The 16705-nt window shown below is 49.9% G+C and overlaps 1 protein-coding gene across 3 annotated transcripts in view; it reads left to right on the top strand.

Moving 5' to 3' along the window:
* The first annotated feature begins 6973 nt into the window (after positions 1-6973).
* Positions 6974-16705, top strand: part of LOC144103877 (TNF receptor-associated factor 2-like) — a 67564-nt gene continuing 57832 nt past the window's right edge. The window contains exon 1 of one of the 3 annotated variants that reach the window (XM_077636584.1): positions 6974-7425. In XM_077636584.1, coding sequence (XP_077492710.1) covers positions 7138-7425 — 288 coding nt within the window. In that variant the 5' untranslated portion in view covers positions 6974-7137. The remainder of the gene's footprint in view (positions 7426-16705) is intronic. The other 2 variants (XM_077636585.1, XM_077636583.1) reach the window with 2 other exon arrangements.

The raw sequence follows: 16705 nt of genomic DNA, 5'->3' as shown, positions 1-16705 counted from the left end.
GCATGCTTGCTCCGAGCGACGGCTGTGGAGTGGGAGCTCCCTCAGATAAAGACATTTTTTTTTCAAGCCCTCCGGTGCCTCAAGCCTCTCAAATGGGGGTAAAAGTCCCACAAGCAGTCCCGTGATTCCCTTTTGATTACAATTTTGAAGTCATGAATGTCGCAGCATTCAAAGGACATTTGCTTTTGATACCCCACTTCTGACACCAGTGTGATGGCCCCCATAATGCGCAGGTCCACACGGGACGGAGAGGCAAAAAGACACCGTATGGCTCAGTTTAAACAAACAGATATATTCAATAATTATACATGATTAAGATTCAGAGGCTGGGGCGTCCGAGCTTACGTGCCGACGACTTCATGGGGACGATGGAGGGGCTCCGGAGTTGAGCTCGAGCGGTTGCTGGCAGAAGCTGCACGCCGTCGGGCTTCGGCGCTGAAGGCCCTCTTGGCGAACGATGTCGTCCTGAGCGTCCTTCTTTCGTACTGCTTGTCGATTTTTATATCCTCTTCTCCCCACACTCCCTAGGGTGAGGACGCCCACGCCGGAGGGGAAGGAGGGGGGCTAGGGCTTTCACTTGGGCGCACAAACATACCACCGCACTTATGGTCTCGCCCCCCTCACGTGTTGAGTCCGAAGGAAAGAAGGTTGTCTTCGAGGTAGCGCATAGCGTCGGCTGTGGTTAAGCGCGCTCTGGCCCGCTGACAGTTCCCGCGGGTCACCGGCCTCCGTTCTCCATCTAATGACACTCGCTCCTCAAGGTAAGGCGCGCTCTGGCCCGCTGACAGTTCCCGCGGGTCACCGGCCTCCGTTCTCCATCAAATGACACTCGCCCCACAAGGCCGGAACGCGAGGTCACTAAAAGGCCGGGGAAGTGGTCCCTTGTCCTGGGATGTGCTCGGGAGGGGCCAGGCCCGCCGAAACGAGGCCGCCCCTGGAACCGCCACGGCAATTGGGGAGGATAAAGCCCGTTTCCCCGCGGCGGCGGCGGCGGGTCCGGTTGGGTCCGGTTGGGCTTAAACCCCTTCTTTCTGGTCGTCACTCTCAAAGAGCATGGCTGGGTAATTGATGATGCCGCTGTCATCTGGGTCTCCGTCTACGCCGCGCCGTCGAACGCGGAACCTCGTAGCACACACAAGGAACGTCACACTATTGTCGGATGCAACTTGGGAACGCAGCCGCTTTTTCCCGTCGATGGATCCCCTCTATCGAATGGCGTCGGCAGATTCTCATGACCCTGCTAGCATGACAGCGCAGGGAGCGATGCCACAACTTAGAGAGGTGTCTATCCCCGACCATAGAGGGAAGGAATTATCCCTTTTCACCTACAACTCCCTGCTTTGTCACACTAGCAGAGTCACGAGAATCGGCCGACGCCATTGGCTGGAAGGGGGACCTTTGATGGGGAAAAGGTGCATCCTGCCAACACATATGTAGTTCTCCTGGTCTAGCGTAGCTACTTAGTGGCACGGGCACGGACACTTTATTTTTCGTTCTTTTTATGGTCCCACAATAGTGTTTGTCTAGCGTAGCAAACCAGTTGTGCCTTAGGCTGTGGGGACTGGGCAACATTACTTCTATTTCTTTTTCTCTGCCCACACAATTATGTCTAGCGTTGTAGGGGCTTATTATTTTTCAATCATTTCAGGTTTCCCCAATCTAATATATGTCTAGCGTAAGGACGCTGGAGAGTGTTTGCGGAAAGGCGTCGAATCGGACGGATGCCTCCCAGACGCCCTCCAGTGTCTCCAGCATTTCAGATACCCAAACAATTGTGCACTTAATCAGGATCTTAACCACACATCACTGACACAAGCAGCAACATTGCGCTAAAGGATTTCGCCTCACCGCTCTTTAGGTCAATTTCGCTTCCCTTGACGTAATTGTTTATGGCTGTCCGCGAGTCGCTAACAACGACCCCGCAATCGTGATCAGATATGGCAAGTGCGATGGCTGATTCCACGGCCACTTCGGCGTGTCGGGACTTTACGCTTGCGGAGTAGATAGGCATTCCGGCAGTGTCGACGGCGTATCTTCGATCGTCTTGATATTCGACAGCGTCCATGAAGCGCACTTCCCTGGCTTTTCCTTGCACTCTAAGCAGGGCCGCGGCTCTGGCCTGTCTTCTGCCCTGATTATACGGCGGGCGTACGTTTCGCGGGACTGGAGCGACTTGGATGCGGTCCCTGACGTTGCGCGCGATTATTTCCTTGTAGCTGTGTTGGCGGTGGAAACCGATGCCAAGCCGCTAAAATATGTGCCGTCAAGGTTCGGTGGTCGTCAGTCTTTCTAGTTGCGGTATGTGCTGCGCCTGTGCAGGTTCGTCCAGTTATGTATTCTCAATTGTAGCAGCAACTCTGTGCTGGTCGGGTCTGGCAGCCCCAGCGCTATCTTGTGTTCCCTGCGTATAATCCCGCCTATTTTGTTATTCTCCGCCTTGTACCAATTGTGAAGGCGGCCGCGTATGTTATGTGACATATGACAGAGGTGTGCACGAGTCGTATCAGGCTCTCCTCCCTCATGTCACTTCTCCTGTTGGTGACCCTCTTTAGTAGCCTCATTGCATTGACAGTCGTGTGTGAGCTTGTTGACCGTCTCGCCAATTACGCCGTTGGATTTGATTATCACGCCTTCGACATTGATTCTTTTCACGAGATTTAGATGGTTCCACTGTCATTCGTGTGTAGCCTGATTTCTTCGTATTCTCTCTTCCGCTTCGCTCCGTTGTGCGGTCGTCCCTTCTGGGTGGCGCGGTACAGCAGGAGCTCCGACTTCTTGGGCGAGCATCGAAGCCCCTTATTTCTCAGGTGCTCTTCCCCGACATCTATCGCTTCCTGCAGCGACGATTGGACCTGGCCGTCGCTGCCGCGGTTGACCCAGATCGTGATGTCGTAGCCGTAGATCGTGTGTCGGACTTTTTCGAGTTTTTGTAGTTTGCGCGTGAGGCCCATCCTTACCAGGTTGAAGAGCATTGGCAAAATAACCGATCTCTGCGGGGTGCCTGTGCTTCCCAGTGTTTGCCCCTCGAACCTGATATACCCCGATATGAAGATCGCCCGTCTGTCGGAGAGAAAGTCTTTCACGTAGTTATAGGCTCTTTCGTCGAGGTTCACCTGAGAGATTTGGGCTAGGATCGCCGAATGGGCGACCCTGTCGAATGCGCTCTCGAGGTCGAGTCCGAGGATGGCTTTGGTGGAGCGGATTTTGTCGTCCAGGATGTGATGTTTCAGCTGGAGCATGGCGTAATGCGTCGAGAGGTGAGGCCGAGACCCGATGACGGTGTGTGGGCAGGCACCCGTCAGTTCGATGTGCGTCCTTACGCGATTGAGAAACGCATAATTCATTCTTCGCCCACTCATGAGGATAGCGAGACTGGCCTCATGTTCACTAAGCTAGGAGCCTTGCCGGGTTTCGAGATGAGTACCGTCTTCGCGGTCTTCCACTGCTTCGGTACGGAGCCCTCTCTCCATCGTTCGTTGATATAGTCTGTGAGTTTGTCCACAGAGTCGTCGTCCAAATTTCTCAGCGTCTTGTCGGAGACCCCGTCCGGGCCGGGGGCCGACCGACCGTTGTGACGTTCCTTGTGTGTGCTACGAGGGTCCCAGTTCGACGGCGCGGCGTGGAGCCCCCAGTGGCGGCGAAAGCACAACCGGACCCCCTTTCGCGTTTCTACTGTATATGGTTGCAAGCAACTTGAGTGAGATTGCTTTTGGGCCTGCCGCCGTGGACCGCACGGAGACGACCCAGATGACCGCGTCATCATCAATTACCGAGCCATACTCGTGGAGAGTGACGACCAGAACGAAGGGGTTTAAGCCCAACCGGACCCCACCCCCTTTCCATAGTGTCGGCACGAGTCGAACGCCGCCGCCGCCGCCGCGGGGAAACGGGCTTTATCCTCCCCAATTGCCGTGGCCGTTCCAGGGCGGCCTCATTTCGGCGGGCCTGGCCCCGTGGCAAGACGGCGGGCCTCATAAATCAACCCTCCCGAGCACATACCAGGACAAGGGACCACTTTCCCCGCCTTTTAGTTACCTCGCGTTCCGGCCTTGAGGGGCGAGTGTCATTTGATGGAGAACGGAGGCCGGTGACCCGCGGGAACCGACAGCGGGCCAGAGCGCGCCTTACCACGGCGGACGCTATGCGCTACCTCGAAGACAACCTTCTTTCCCTCGGACTCAACACGTGAGGGGGGCGAGACCTTAAGTGCGGTGGGGTGTTTGTGCGCCCAAGTGAAAGCCCTAGGCCCTCCCCCCCCACTCCGGCGTGGGCGTCCTCACCCTAGGTAGTGTGGGGATAAGAGGATATAAAAATCGACAAGGAGTACCGAAGAGGGCACGCTCAGCACGACATCGTTCACCAAGGGGGCCTTCAGCGCCGAAGCCCGACGGCGTGCAGCTTCTGCCAGCAACCGAGCTCAACTCCGGAGCCCCTCCATCGTCCCCATGAAGTCGTCGGCACGTAAGCTCGGACGCCCCAGCCTCTGATGTATAATCTTAATCATGTGTAATTATTGAATATATCTTTTTGTTTAAACTGAGCCATACGGTGTCTCTTTGCCTCTCCGTCCCGTGTGGACCTGCGCATTATGGGGGGTCATCACACCGTTAATCTCCTCGCTGCAGAAATCTTTAGCTAGCGAAGCGTTGGGCCTCCCTCTGTACGAACCTTGTGTGATGGGGGGCCCCGGTGGAAGATTCCTCTGGCACAGTATTTTCGCCACCATTTCTTCGCCCAGTTTCTTGGCTTCGGTGTTTAGGAGTGTGGCGAGGCAGTCCCTTTGGTGCGACTTTGTGTTATCTGCGTGAGAACTTAAGCAATTTCTGTTTGTCCGTTGTGTAACTGTCTGTCGACCGAGCTGCAGAGCTCACCCCACTGCTGTTTGAAGCAGCCACCGTGCGGGCCCGACGGCTGCGCGCGTGCGGTCACGTGATAGGGGGGGTCACATTTTACACGATGCTGCCGCAATTTGAACACATGACCAGCCGCCATCTTGAAATCTCGGACAGACAAGAAAAGTTCGAATGCGACTGGTAAAAGCTAACGCTCTTAAAATAAAACTGTGGTTTCCAACTCAATTTTACAGATAAGCAGCGTTAATGCTATGCTGTCAACGAGCAAACGGAGCGATGCAGAGCCTGAGAGCTGAGATGTCAGGCTGGCGTATTACTGGGGAGACGTTTCTTTCCTCGCGAATGCGTCATTGCCTTAGCATAACGGTCATTCCAGCCCCTACAGGTGGCGCAGCGGCTGCACGACATGGCGGACGAGGCGGTGATGGCGCCGATGCCATAGCGTGCGTCTCTATAGAAGCAAAACGGCTTCTTGACGTTGTGGCACCTTTCGTGCGAATTTTAGAGTCTAGAGAAGCAACAATAAATAAATATCGGTTATTAATAAGATGCTATGCTTTAGTATGGCTGCATTACAGGCTTGAAATAAGTTTTTATCGATATGAGCATGGAATCGCTAGTTCGCAAGAGCCGCAAAAACTCCGTCGGCGTTGAAACTTGAGAACTCAGCATAAGAAAGTGCGACAAACACCTTGAACTGTAACTTTTTGCGCGTTCACTTTCTTGTTCTTTTGGCACTCACCCGAAAGCAGAAAGAAACCAATTTATTGACCCAGACCGTCCGACGCTATATTTCGTGCCTACACGAGTGCGGCCCTTACCTGCACAAATACGGTATGTCTATTGATTCCGTGTTTATCTTATAAGGACACAATTGAAAAGAAAATCAGCAGTTGGAAAAACACTGGCCACGGTGTAATATAACAGCACTTACCAAGTACAACAGAGATCAAAATCAGCTTTTTAATGTGGGCGCCATCAAAAATGCCAGAAAGATCAAAATCCTTGAACCTACAATTTCGACTCGTGATTGGCTGCTTGTTTAGGTAAACAGAAGAGTTTTACCTGTGTTCTACATTTTCTCACGGAGGAATTCTGTTCGGTGCTCATGAACGTGGGCGGAGCTTTATTGCAGACTTAATTTATCCGACTATAGTCCATCTGCAGCGTACGTTGGTCACATATATGCGGTAATAGAAGAGACAATGTAGCTGTTCTTTGAAGCGGCAGCCTTGGAGCTTTATAATGTAGTTAAAAATAGCGCTCAACATGTGTTTTTGACTAGCGGGGGAAAACGCTGTGATTTAGTGAGCAGACGACATCTGCCAAGAAGCGTTTGTGGTTATTCATCCACTTCGCTCATTATATCCGAGAAATGAAGGCACAATTGTGAAGCTGTTGTCATTCATATCAATCGCGCTGTGGCCAGAAAGCCGTGTTTAGTCTAGACCAGAACGGACTGCAGCTTGATGAAAAATATTTGCTGCAAACGTCCGCCTTAATATATAACCAATATGCTTCATATCAGCTCAGAGTATAAGCACTACACTACTTTCATGCAACTGCAATACGGTACGTTGGTCGCATGAACAAAACTCTGAATAGAAATGCATTGACGACACAGTGTCGTGAAGGGTTAAAATGCGGGCCAGTTGGTTCATAGTAACTTGAAAAAAATACAGTCACAAAAGACAAGGGGCAAGAGAAGTCGTTGTGGCGTGTACACTCCTTCTCTTATCCATTGTCTTTTGTGACTGGTTTTTGTTTTTTCAAGTTACAGTGTCGTGGCTTCAACAAAGTACGTCGCTGAGAAGTAGACGGGTCATTGGGCTGGAACTCGTTACCAACCGGCAGAATGCACTTTATCACTGCTTTCTGAAATCTTTACGTGTTGGCAGAAACAACATGTTTGCTGTTTAGAATGTTCGCACACCGTAGCAGAGCAGAATATGGTCATTTTTGACGCGTATCTTACGCTCCAAACCACTGCGATTGCACGCGCCGTGCAGAGCGTTCACCGGCTCGCCGCTTCAGTCAAAGGCCGCGTGGCACAGTCACCGTCTCTGGGAGGAAAGACGCCTTTGGTGCCCTGTAGAAAGCGGATGCTCAGCACCGGTTTCAAAACGGCAGCGATACGCTCGACAAGAGGGTGAGGCGGCAGCCGCGATTATCGCCATGACGACGGACCAAAAAAGAGAAAAAGATAAGAGCGTGCTTTCAAGGGGGGCGTAAAAAGACAGTTTTTCAGGCTGCCTCCGCAGCGAACGTACGAACGTGGGGATCTATGCCTCCTGGAAGTTCACAGTACACTCTGGTCGGGTTCTCCCCGGAGCTCGACTGGAGGCCGCTGAGGTTCGTCAAGCCCATTCCACCCAACAGATTATGCTCCGCCTGCGGACTGGTGCGCAAGAGGACAGCATCGCTGCCCTGCATGCACGTCTTGTGCGACTCCTGTTACGAACAGAGCGGCCAGGAGGGTCTGCACGTCTGTCCGCTCGACGGCTACGAGTGCCCGGACGAGGACGACGTCGACTGGAAGGATATTCCTGCAGAGCATCTGCTGAAAAGAGAGGTAAGGGGAAATAAAAAAAAGGAAGTTACTAGGAAATTTGTTGCGGTTGTTTCCCCTTTTTGTTGTGTGCACAGAAGACTGAATAAGTGCACTTGCATCGAGCGGAAACCGTGCATTTACTTAGTGTTTAAGCGCTTCCCTGGTAGAGTGATTTCAGATGTACTGTAATCATTACGAAGCCTTTACCAGCACAAAAACTGTAAACCAAATGGAATTATGTCGCCAGTACTTTCATGCAACTAGAGACATTCCAGACATAGTTTATAAAATTGAATACATCAAAATTTCACCAGGCAAGCTTATTCGTCCAGGGGCCGTGTGGTGGAAGTCGAGTAATTTGCTTCGTACTTCAAAGTATAGGAGGCGTGTTACATCTCATCATGACGTCAGTAGTCGCGGAAGGAACAGGGCTATAGAAGTAAACGAATAATAGCAGATTCAAGTCTTTCGGATCGTGGCGCCGCCACTGGTTATTCTCCTGCTTCCGTATCAGTCTGACTGGTTCTCGTTGACCCCGCTCTGCCCATTCGCGGCAGAGCTGCCGGAGCGCTTGTTACCTATGCTTCTCAATAATTCGCTTTCCAACGGGACCAGCGCGGGCGCCTTGTTCTGCGGGCACCTGCGATATGGCGGCCTCTGGTGGGCGTTTGCTAACAACAGTCGCAAGTAAAGATTAGCACTAGTGACGTGCCACAGGAGCGGCAGATAGCAACGCTCGGTGGAGCGGTTGCGAACAGGCCGATAACAAAATTGACCGGTGTGTTCGCAAAGTGCGGCGCCCCGCCAGCCGCGCGATGCGATTTTCGCCGCACCAGTGACGTCATTGTGCTAATCTTGTTTACTCGCGACTGTACGTCATAAGACTGCGGCGCTCCAAGGCGCCTTGTATGGACTCCACGACGAGGCGCACTCGGGGCACTGCCTTCCCGATGAATCGCCTTCTTGTGGTCGCAGCGGGTACACTTCGTTCACCGGTTATCTACGTGGTAGGGAGCTCCGGCTGGAGCCTCGCGTTGCGGCACCCGGGCTGTGGTGGTGCGGAGTGTTTTCTGCAGCTTCCCGTGCAATGCAATGTTTGTGGCTATAAAACTGGGACACGCTCAAAGCGCAGGAAGCACAAAGGACAGGAGTGAGGAGTAGGAAAAGGCTCCATTCGCTAAATTTGTTTTACAGGCCGCAGGCGTTCGCTAGGAGCCGCCGTGATCGCTTAGCAGCCAGCGCCACCTAGCGTGCGACAGACTTCTGCAGGATGGTTCCGCCGTAACAGACTGAGTTGTATAGCGCGAAACTGAAGGCATCGCAAGAGAAAGCGTGCTGATGATAGTTTCGATAGCACTACTTAGCCCAGAGGGATTAATTCGGTGTTTTTTCGTGGAAGAAATTTAATATGGGCCTCTAAAGCTATTTTCATTTGCATTAATTATCAGCGCGCTCAAAGTTTACCAGCGATTCATGTAGGCAGTTTTTTTTACGGTTCTGGGGGCTGACTGGTATATATGGTTTATGCAGAAATACGTTCCGCAACAAAAGCGCATTCCCCGTGTGGCGCTGTTTTATAATAAAATATTGACTAATTGGTTTTCGGAAGGGGCAGGGGTTCAACAGACCTATGAGGAATTAGTTCCGAATGAAATTTTTCCCCCAGAAACATTCGCACTAATATAGCTATCCCTTAGCCCGGAACCTCAGTGTCGCTTTTACAACAGTGTCGAGCGGTAGTAAGCCAGGTTGATGTCATTTAGTTTCGCATCACCAACAAAAACATGCCTCTTATTCTCAAGTTACGAGTGGGGAACCAATCTGTTATTCTTGCATGCAATCGGCGTTCGCAGTTTAATTCCCCGACAAGGGGCAAACGCTAGTGTTTCATGCAACGTTTGCCGCGGGACGAGTGCGATCGACTAGCGCTGTCAAACCGTCAGTCCAGGTTAAATATCGCATGTGCAAGCCTGTGCAGTAGACAATGATGCGGCAGCTCGAATCTTTACGTTTAAAATCGGCAGTCTTAGCAGACTGAGAACGCAGCAGGACCCGCCGCCGCGATCGGATTGCAGCCGTGCGAGCTCGTGCGCCGGCGAGCTTATCCTGCAGCAAGTGTGCTGCTTGCCGCGAGTGGCGCTTCCGTCGCTGTTGTGGTTACGTTCGCCAGTTGCCTATTAAAAAAGGCATTGACAGTAAAGAAAGCGCTGGTCAAAGCGTTTCTGTTCTAATGTGGGATAACCACTGATGAGGATTATCAGGGGTGGGAAACGCACAGTCGTGCTGTGTGGTTCATGGGTCTCTGCGCCGTTTGGCCAGTGCTGCAGCACGCATGAAGGGAGTGATCTCATGGGCATGCTTCGGCCGCGACCAGCGTGACATATTCTCGCTGCCTACGTCAGCACGAACAGTGACCAATGCCAGCGAAGGAAATGAAATGGAAACTTGCTGTGCTCTCTTCACGCATTCCGACCACTAGAGAGTTGCGGACAGAGGCTACCATTTTCGTCCGGATTTGAGCGCAGGTGGTACTTTAAGAAGCGAATTGCAGACTTCACAATCTGATTATGAGGTATAAAACGTTTTGAGCAAAAAAAAATGGGGGAAAGTTTTAACCCGGCTAAATCTAAGTTACCGAAGCGAAAGCTTGAAAGGTAAAGCTTGGTTAAACTTGGGTGTTGCCTGCAGTGGTAATGACTGACGTTTAGCCAAGGTTTACGAGGCTGAAATTTCAAAGCTTTCGCTTTGGTGACTGTCGTCTTCTCAATCTCTGAGACGCAGACAGTTCACGAGGCGTCTCGCCTGTATCATACATGACAACTGCAGCCGTGAAATTCTCGGGAGCTGTTTCAGACCGTTGGCACCTGCTGTGAGGCAGCGGAGGCTGTCTAGACAGAGCGAGCGCACGGCTTCGGCGTTGCTGCGGTTGAGTGACGTCATTGTTGTCACGTGGATATTCCTTGGTTCAAGGTCAAACTCACGCTCACCGCGAGGAGGCTGCGGACTGGAGAAGAAAAAGCTTTCGCTTTTACATGGACAGTGCTTATTGCGACACTCATAGCGGAGTTCTATTTACGGCTCAGCCGGACTCCGAATAATAATAATAATAAATTAATAAAAAATGAGTTTATTTTCCTCCTTTACAAGGAAAGGAGCAGCCGCGAAAAAGGTGCTCCGGAGAGCAGCTTGACGGGGCGACTGCCTCCTTACTCACGGCATTTGGCAGCACAGGATAAATCAAGCGATTGAATTATTTGCATCAATAAATAAAAACTGAATGTAATTTAAGCCACTCTTGTCTAAGAGATAGCCTTGTGTTTTAGGAAACGGCCTTAATAATCTAAGTTCGTGCATTGTAAAGATTGTGTTTCGGTATAATATGTGAGCTGTGCTCCAGTAACAGGAACCTCTTATCACAAAATTCCCATTGGAGCAGGCCCAACGGTGTAGTGAATATATTTGCAGTGCGTTGTTATACTTCGCAACAATTAAGAAGGGGATTACGATGCCCTTATTGCGTCATGGGGCTTGCTGCTGTGTGCCAAGCTTCTTCAAAATAAATGTTGTAAAGAACGTTGTGTTTGTCACGTCCACTAGCGAATAGAGAGGAAACCTTCTGCAATTCCGGTTCTGTGCAACGCGAAGAATGACCTGTTTTCATGCTTTGTAACAATGTGAAACCTTGCACGGTGGCGATGAGCACTGCAGTGGAATGCATTTATAAGGTTTCCAAGCTGCTGCTTGGAAGCGTCACCAGCACTATCAGAGGCAATGCATTCTCTCTGCCCTGAAATATAGCCGGTGTTTCCACAACTGCTCTCGGGCTCTTAATCCGAGGTGGAGGCGTCTTTCTCGAGCGGAATTAGTCCAGCAATTATTTCAGTGTGTACTTCAAATTCACATTTGCCTGTCTGTTGGGCAAGCAATTTTCATGCAGCAGTTTTGAGCTTGACATATTAATTAGACAGTTTTAGTTGACCGGAGCGACGGTCCCGTTCCGCTCACGGTAGCACGGTAAGCGGTAGCGGAGCGCTGACACCGAAATCGCTTTTAGTTGCGCGTGAAGCGAATTTCCCTTAGCGGAGGAGACTCGTAGCGCCCTCTGTGCAACTCAACTGGAAGCACTACATTTGATAAACTATATAGTGTCATTCATGTTTTGGCGCTTCTTAATCAGATCTTTCGTCACCTGAGATAGCTTCCCGGTATCTTTTCGAACTGTCCTACCGCCTACTTCTACTGCGCACTCCGTAATTATTGATGTCAGGTTATCGTGCATTGAATGAACATCAAGATCATCTTCCTCAGTTAAAGCCGAATATCTGTTTTGCAGCGCTATCCTAAACTCTTGTGCTTTCCCTCTTACGGCTAACTCGTTAATGGTCTTCTTCTTCGCTAGCTTCTTCCGTTCCCTTTTCAAGTCTAAGCTAATTCTAGACCTTACCATTCTATGGTCGCTGCAACGCACCCTTCCGAGGACGGCCACATCCTGAATGATGCCAGGTTTAGCGCATAGTATGAAGTCGATTTCATTTTTAATCTCACCATTGGGGCTCTTCCAGGTCCACTTCCTGTTTTCTCGTTTGCGGAAGAAGGTATTCATGATCCGTAAATTATTTCTATCCGCGAATTCGACCAATAACTCTCCCCTGCTATTTCTAGAGCCTATCCCATAGTCACCTACTGCGTGGTCGTCAGCCTGCTTCTTGCCCACCTTCGCATTGAAGTCGCCCATTAGTACAGTGTACTGCGATTTTACTTTATTCATTGCTGATTCTACGTCCTCATAGAAGCTTTCAACGGTCTGGTCATCATGGCTGGATGTGGGTGCGTAGGCCTGCACCACTTTCAGCTTGTACCTCCTATTCAGCCTAATTACTATAGCTGCTACCCTCTCGTTAATACTGTAGAGCTCCTCTACGTTGCCAGCTATATCCTTATTAATGAGGAAACCCACACCTAGTTCTCGTCTATCCTCTAACCCGCGATAGCACAGTATGTGTCCGTCCTTTAGTACTGTATACGCCTCACCGGGCCTCCTAACTTCGCTAAGCCCTATCACATCCCATTTAATTCCCGCTAGTTCCTCAAACAGCACTGCTAGGCTAGCCTCACTAGCTAAAGTTCTAGCGTTAAACGTTGCCAGGTTCAGATTCCAATGGCGGCCTGTCCGGAGCCAGAGATTCTTAGCACCCTCCGCTGCATCACAGGTCTGACCGCCGCCGTGGTCAGTTGCTCTGCAGCCGCTGGGGACTGAGGGCCGAGGGTTAATTGGTTTGATCATAGAAGGTTGTGGCCAAGTACTACACCAGGGTGGCCAAATCCTGCTCTGGTGAGGGAGTGCGTTGTCGGTTTTCGTCACCGAGATCAGGCCGCACTCCAGGCCTGGTTATGCAATTCCATCGACACGCGGATTTTTTTTTTTAAACCCGGTGGAGAATTGCGCGGCACCAGGATTTGAACCCCGGTCCTCTTGCACGCGAGGCGGATGTTCTACCTCTACGCCATCGCTGCATCTAACACTACCAATAGAATAGAGCTAACGGAGCTATCAAAGTTAATAAATAAGCGCAAGGTAGCCGACATAAGGAAGTTTAATATGGAGAGAATCGAGCATGCTATAAAGAACGGAGGTAGCCTAAAAACAGTGAAGAGGAAACTAGGCATAGGTAAAAACCAGATGTATGCATTAAGAGACAAGCAGGGCAATGTCATTAGCAATATGGATAAGATAGCTAACGTAGCCGAAGAATTCTACACAGACCTGTACAGTAGCCAATGTAATCGGAGCGCTAATGAGAACAGCAGTGCACAGCAATGCGTCATCCCGCCAGTAACGAAAGATGAAGTAAAGAAAGCCTTAGAAGCAATGAAAAGGGGAAAAGCAGCTGGGGAGGATCAGGTAACAGCAGATCTGTTGAAGGATGGAGGGGACATCGTGCTAGAAAAACTAGCCACCCTGTATACGCAATGCCTTATGACCTCGACTGTACCAGAAGCTTGGAAGAATGCAAACATTATCTTAATTCATAAGAAGGGAGACGCCAAGGACTTGAAAAATTACAGGCCGATCTGCTTGCTATCCGTTGCCTACAAAGTATTTACTAAGGTAATCGCTAATAGAGTCAGGGCAACGTTAGACTTTAATCAACCAAATGATCAGGCAGGCTTTCGTAAAGGATATTCCACAATAGATCATATTCACACTATCATTCAGGTGATAGAGAAATGCGCAGAATATAACCAACCTCTCTATATAGCTTTCATTGATTACGAGAAAGCATTCGACTCAGTGGAAACCTCAGCAGTCATACAGGCATTGCGTAATCAGGGGGTAGAAGAGCCTTATGTCAAAATACTGGAAGATATATATATAGCAACTGCACAGCTACTTTAGTCCTTCATAAAATCAGCAATAAAATTCCAATAAGGAAGGGTGTCAGGCAAGGAGACACGATCTCGCCAATGCTGTTCACCGCATGTTTGCAGGAGGTTTTTCGAGGCCTGAATTGGGAACAGTTGGGAATAAGAATAAATGGAGAATACCTAAATAATCTGCGATTAGCTGATGACATTGCCTTGCTGAGTCACTCAGGAGGTGAACTGCAAATCATGATCAACGAGTTAGACAGTCAGAGCAGATCGATGGGTCTAAAAATTAACATGCAGAAAACCAAGGTAATGTTCAACAGCCTAGCAAGGGAACAACAGTTCACAGTTGGCAGGGAGAGCCTAGAAATTGTCCCGGAATACGTCTACTTAGGGCAGGTAGTTACAGCTGATCCGGATCATGAGAGGGAGATAACTAGAAGGATAAGAATGGGGTGGAGCGCATATGGCAAATTCTCGCAGATCATGAGTGGCAGTTTACCAATTTCCCTCAAGAGGAAAGTGTACAACAGCATAATCTTACCGGTACTCACCTACGGGGCAGAAACGTGGAGGCTAACGAAAAGAGTTCAGCTTAAGTTAAGGACAACGCAGCGAGCCATGGAAAGAAAAATGATAGGTGTAACGTTAAGAGATCGGAAGCGGGCAGAGTGGGTGAGGGAACAAACACGGGTTAATGACATCCTAGTCGAAATCAAGAGAAAGAAATGGGCTTGGGCAGGGCATGTAATGCGAAGGCAGGATAACCGCTGGTCTTTAAGGGTAACGGAGTGGGTTCCAAGAGAAAGTAAGCGTAGCAGGGGGCGGCAGAAGGTTAGGTGGGCGGATGAGATTAAGAAGTTTGCAGGCAAAGGGTGGATGAAGCTGGCAAAGGATAGGGTTAATTGGAGAGACATGGGAGAGGCCTTTGCCCTGCAGTGGGTGTAGTAAAGGCTGATGATGATGAGTGTCATTATTTCTTTTTACACTGTAAAACATACTATATATTGTACCATTTTAATGCAGCTGAAAATAATTCAGGCAGCAGAAATATTTTTTAACATACATTGATGCACTTCGACAGGTCGGGTCTTCTCGATATCTAAACCAAGCCAACAGCAGCCCTAGCCAAGATTGTACAAATTTTTCCCGACGTTGATGTTGATTTCACGAGCCACCGTACGCATGCACGTACATCGTCTACATTTGCTACATCTAGAAAGACGATGTCAAAGCCGGATTAGCACCGCTGGCGGAAATAGACTACGACGCTCTGCGTGCTTGCCTAGCTGGGGCAGCCATCTTGCTCCGCTGCCGGGGAACGTCTCGCTAGGCTCGCTACTCTAGGGTCGTCAGCGAGCGGAACGGGATGTGCGCTCTGGTATCCCGCTTAGGGCCAAGCGGACTGCGCATGCGCAGTTGTGTTCCCGCTGGGCTGCCTGAGAGGAGCGGGACGCCGCTCCGGTCAACTAAAACTGTCTAATAACACATGGCTCGGCTGCCGGCCCCAAAGACGCGGGTTCGATCCCGGCCGCGGCGATCGAATTTCGATAGAGGTGAAATTCTAGAGGCCTGTGTACTGTGCGATGTCAGTGCACGTTAAAGGACCCCAGGTGGTCGAAATTTCCAGAGCCCTTCACTACGGCGTCTCTCATAGCCGGAGTTGCTTTCGGACGTTAAACCCCTATAAACCAAACCAAACCAAATAACACATGCTATGCGATGATACAACTACTGCTCACAAATAGGCAGTGGTTTCGACCAGAGGAAATATATCTTTGAAGCGTTTAACTTGGTAATTATAAATTAGCAAACTCATTACTTCAAACAGAAGTCACATATCTTCCATGTGAATGTTGTAGAGTGTGCCGAAAAATGGCACCTTCTGCAGTTGATGCGTAAATGTACTTAGCCCGGCTATTTTTCCCCCTAAAGTAGAGCCCACCAGTCTCAAAAATTGTAACGCCACTCACGCTCCCTTGTAACACAAGTATGCTAGCGACCTCAAAGAGGTCATGACTGAGCAATATTGTGTACACGAAGCCGCAACGGTTAAACGGCAGAGATGCCACGCGGGAAATTAGCAGGCTTAAACGGAATGAGAAAGACATGCTTAGAATAAACCTGTGCACTTAAAATAAAGAAGCCAGGCAGCGTGAATAACATCGCGTCGCTTTGCTATGGGTGGATACAAATGCCCGGATTCGCCATGTGTGCTTTCTTAAGTGCGTCGAAAAATTAGATTCAAGCAATGAACGTGCTTTTTGTTGAAAGCCTCGAACACAGCAGAATAAACACCCGTGATGAACAGTCTGTGTGGACAATCTGCAGCTGTCTAGCACCATAAAAATACACCAGCGCGGCGAACAAAATAATGATTGGGCTGCACTGTTGGCTCAAAAAGTAGAGTTTTAAAAGCCAGTTAGCGCTTTCTTGACACCCTTACTCCGGGATACATGTCAAATTTTTTTCGACGAAGTTCGTGCGGCAGAAAATACCGAGGCGGACCGATGCCCGTCTGGAAATATATACAACGAGGATGTGGCGTCGCCCCTGGGCGTACCCCTCGACGTGAAAGCAGATAAGATTAGAAAGTGGCAGATAAAAGGGAGTGAGAAGATCTGTCAGAGTAGCAACGCTGTCAATCATTTCGACACCAGTTTATTAATTTCAGCACGTGTGCATAGGTATAAATAGTGGGATTTACGCGCTGGAATGCATGACGTCTAGTAAGTACATTGTGAGTCCTGCTCAGCCGCCGATACTAGCGGCGCGGTTTTCTTCGAAACCTTTCGCTTGAGAGAGAAAACACTGGAATTTAGATCCAAGATCAGGTCGTGTTCTCTCAACGAAGCTACTCTTCATGCTTGATGAAGCGTCTATCTTCACAAAAAAAAAAATCCATGCCAAAATTACTACGTAGCTTGTTAGC

This window comes from Amblyomma americanum, chromosome 9 (assembly GCF_052857255.1).
Source record: "Amblyomma americanum isolate KBUSLIRL-KWMA chromosome 9, ASM5285725v1, whole genome shotgun sequence".
NCBI lineage: Eukaryota > Metazoa > Arthropoda > Arachnida > Ixodida > Ixodidae > Amblyomma > Amblyomma americanum.
The sequence above is the reverse complement of the archived record's forward strand: the minus strand, read 5'-3'. Positions and strand labels throughout refer to the sequence as shown.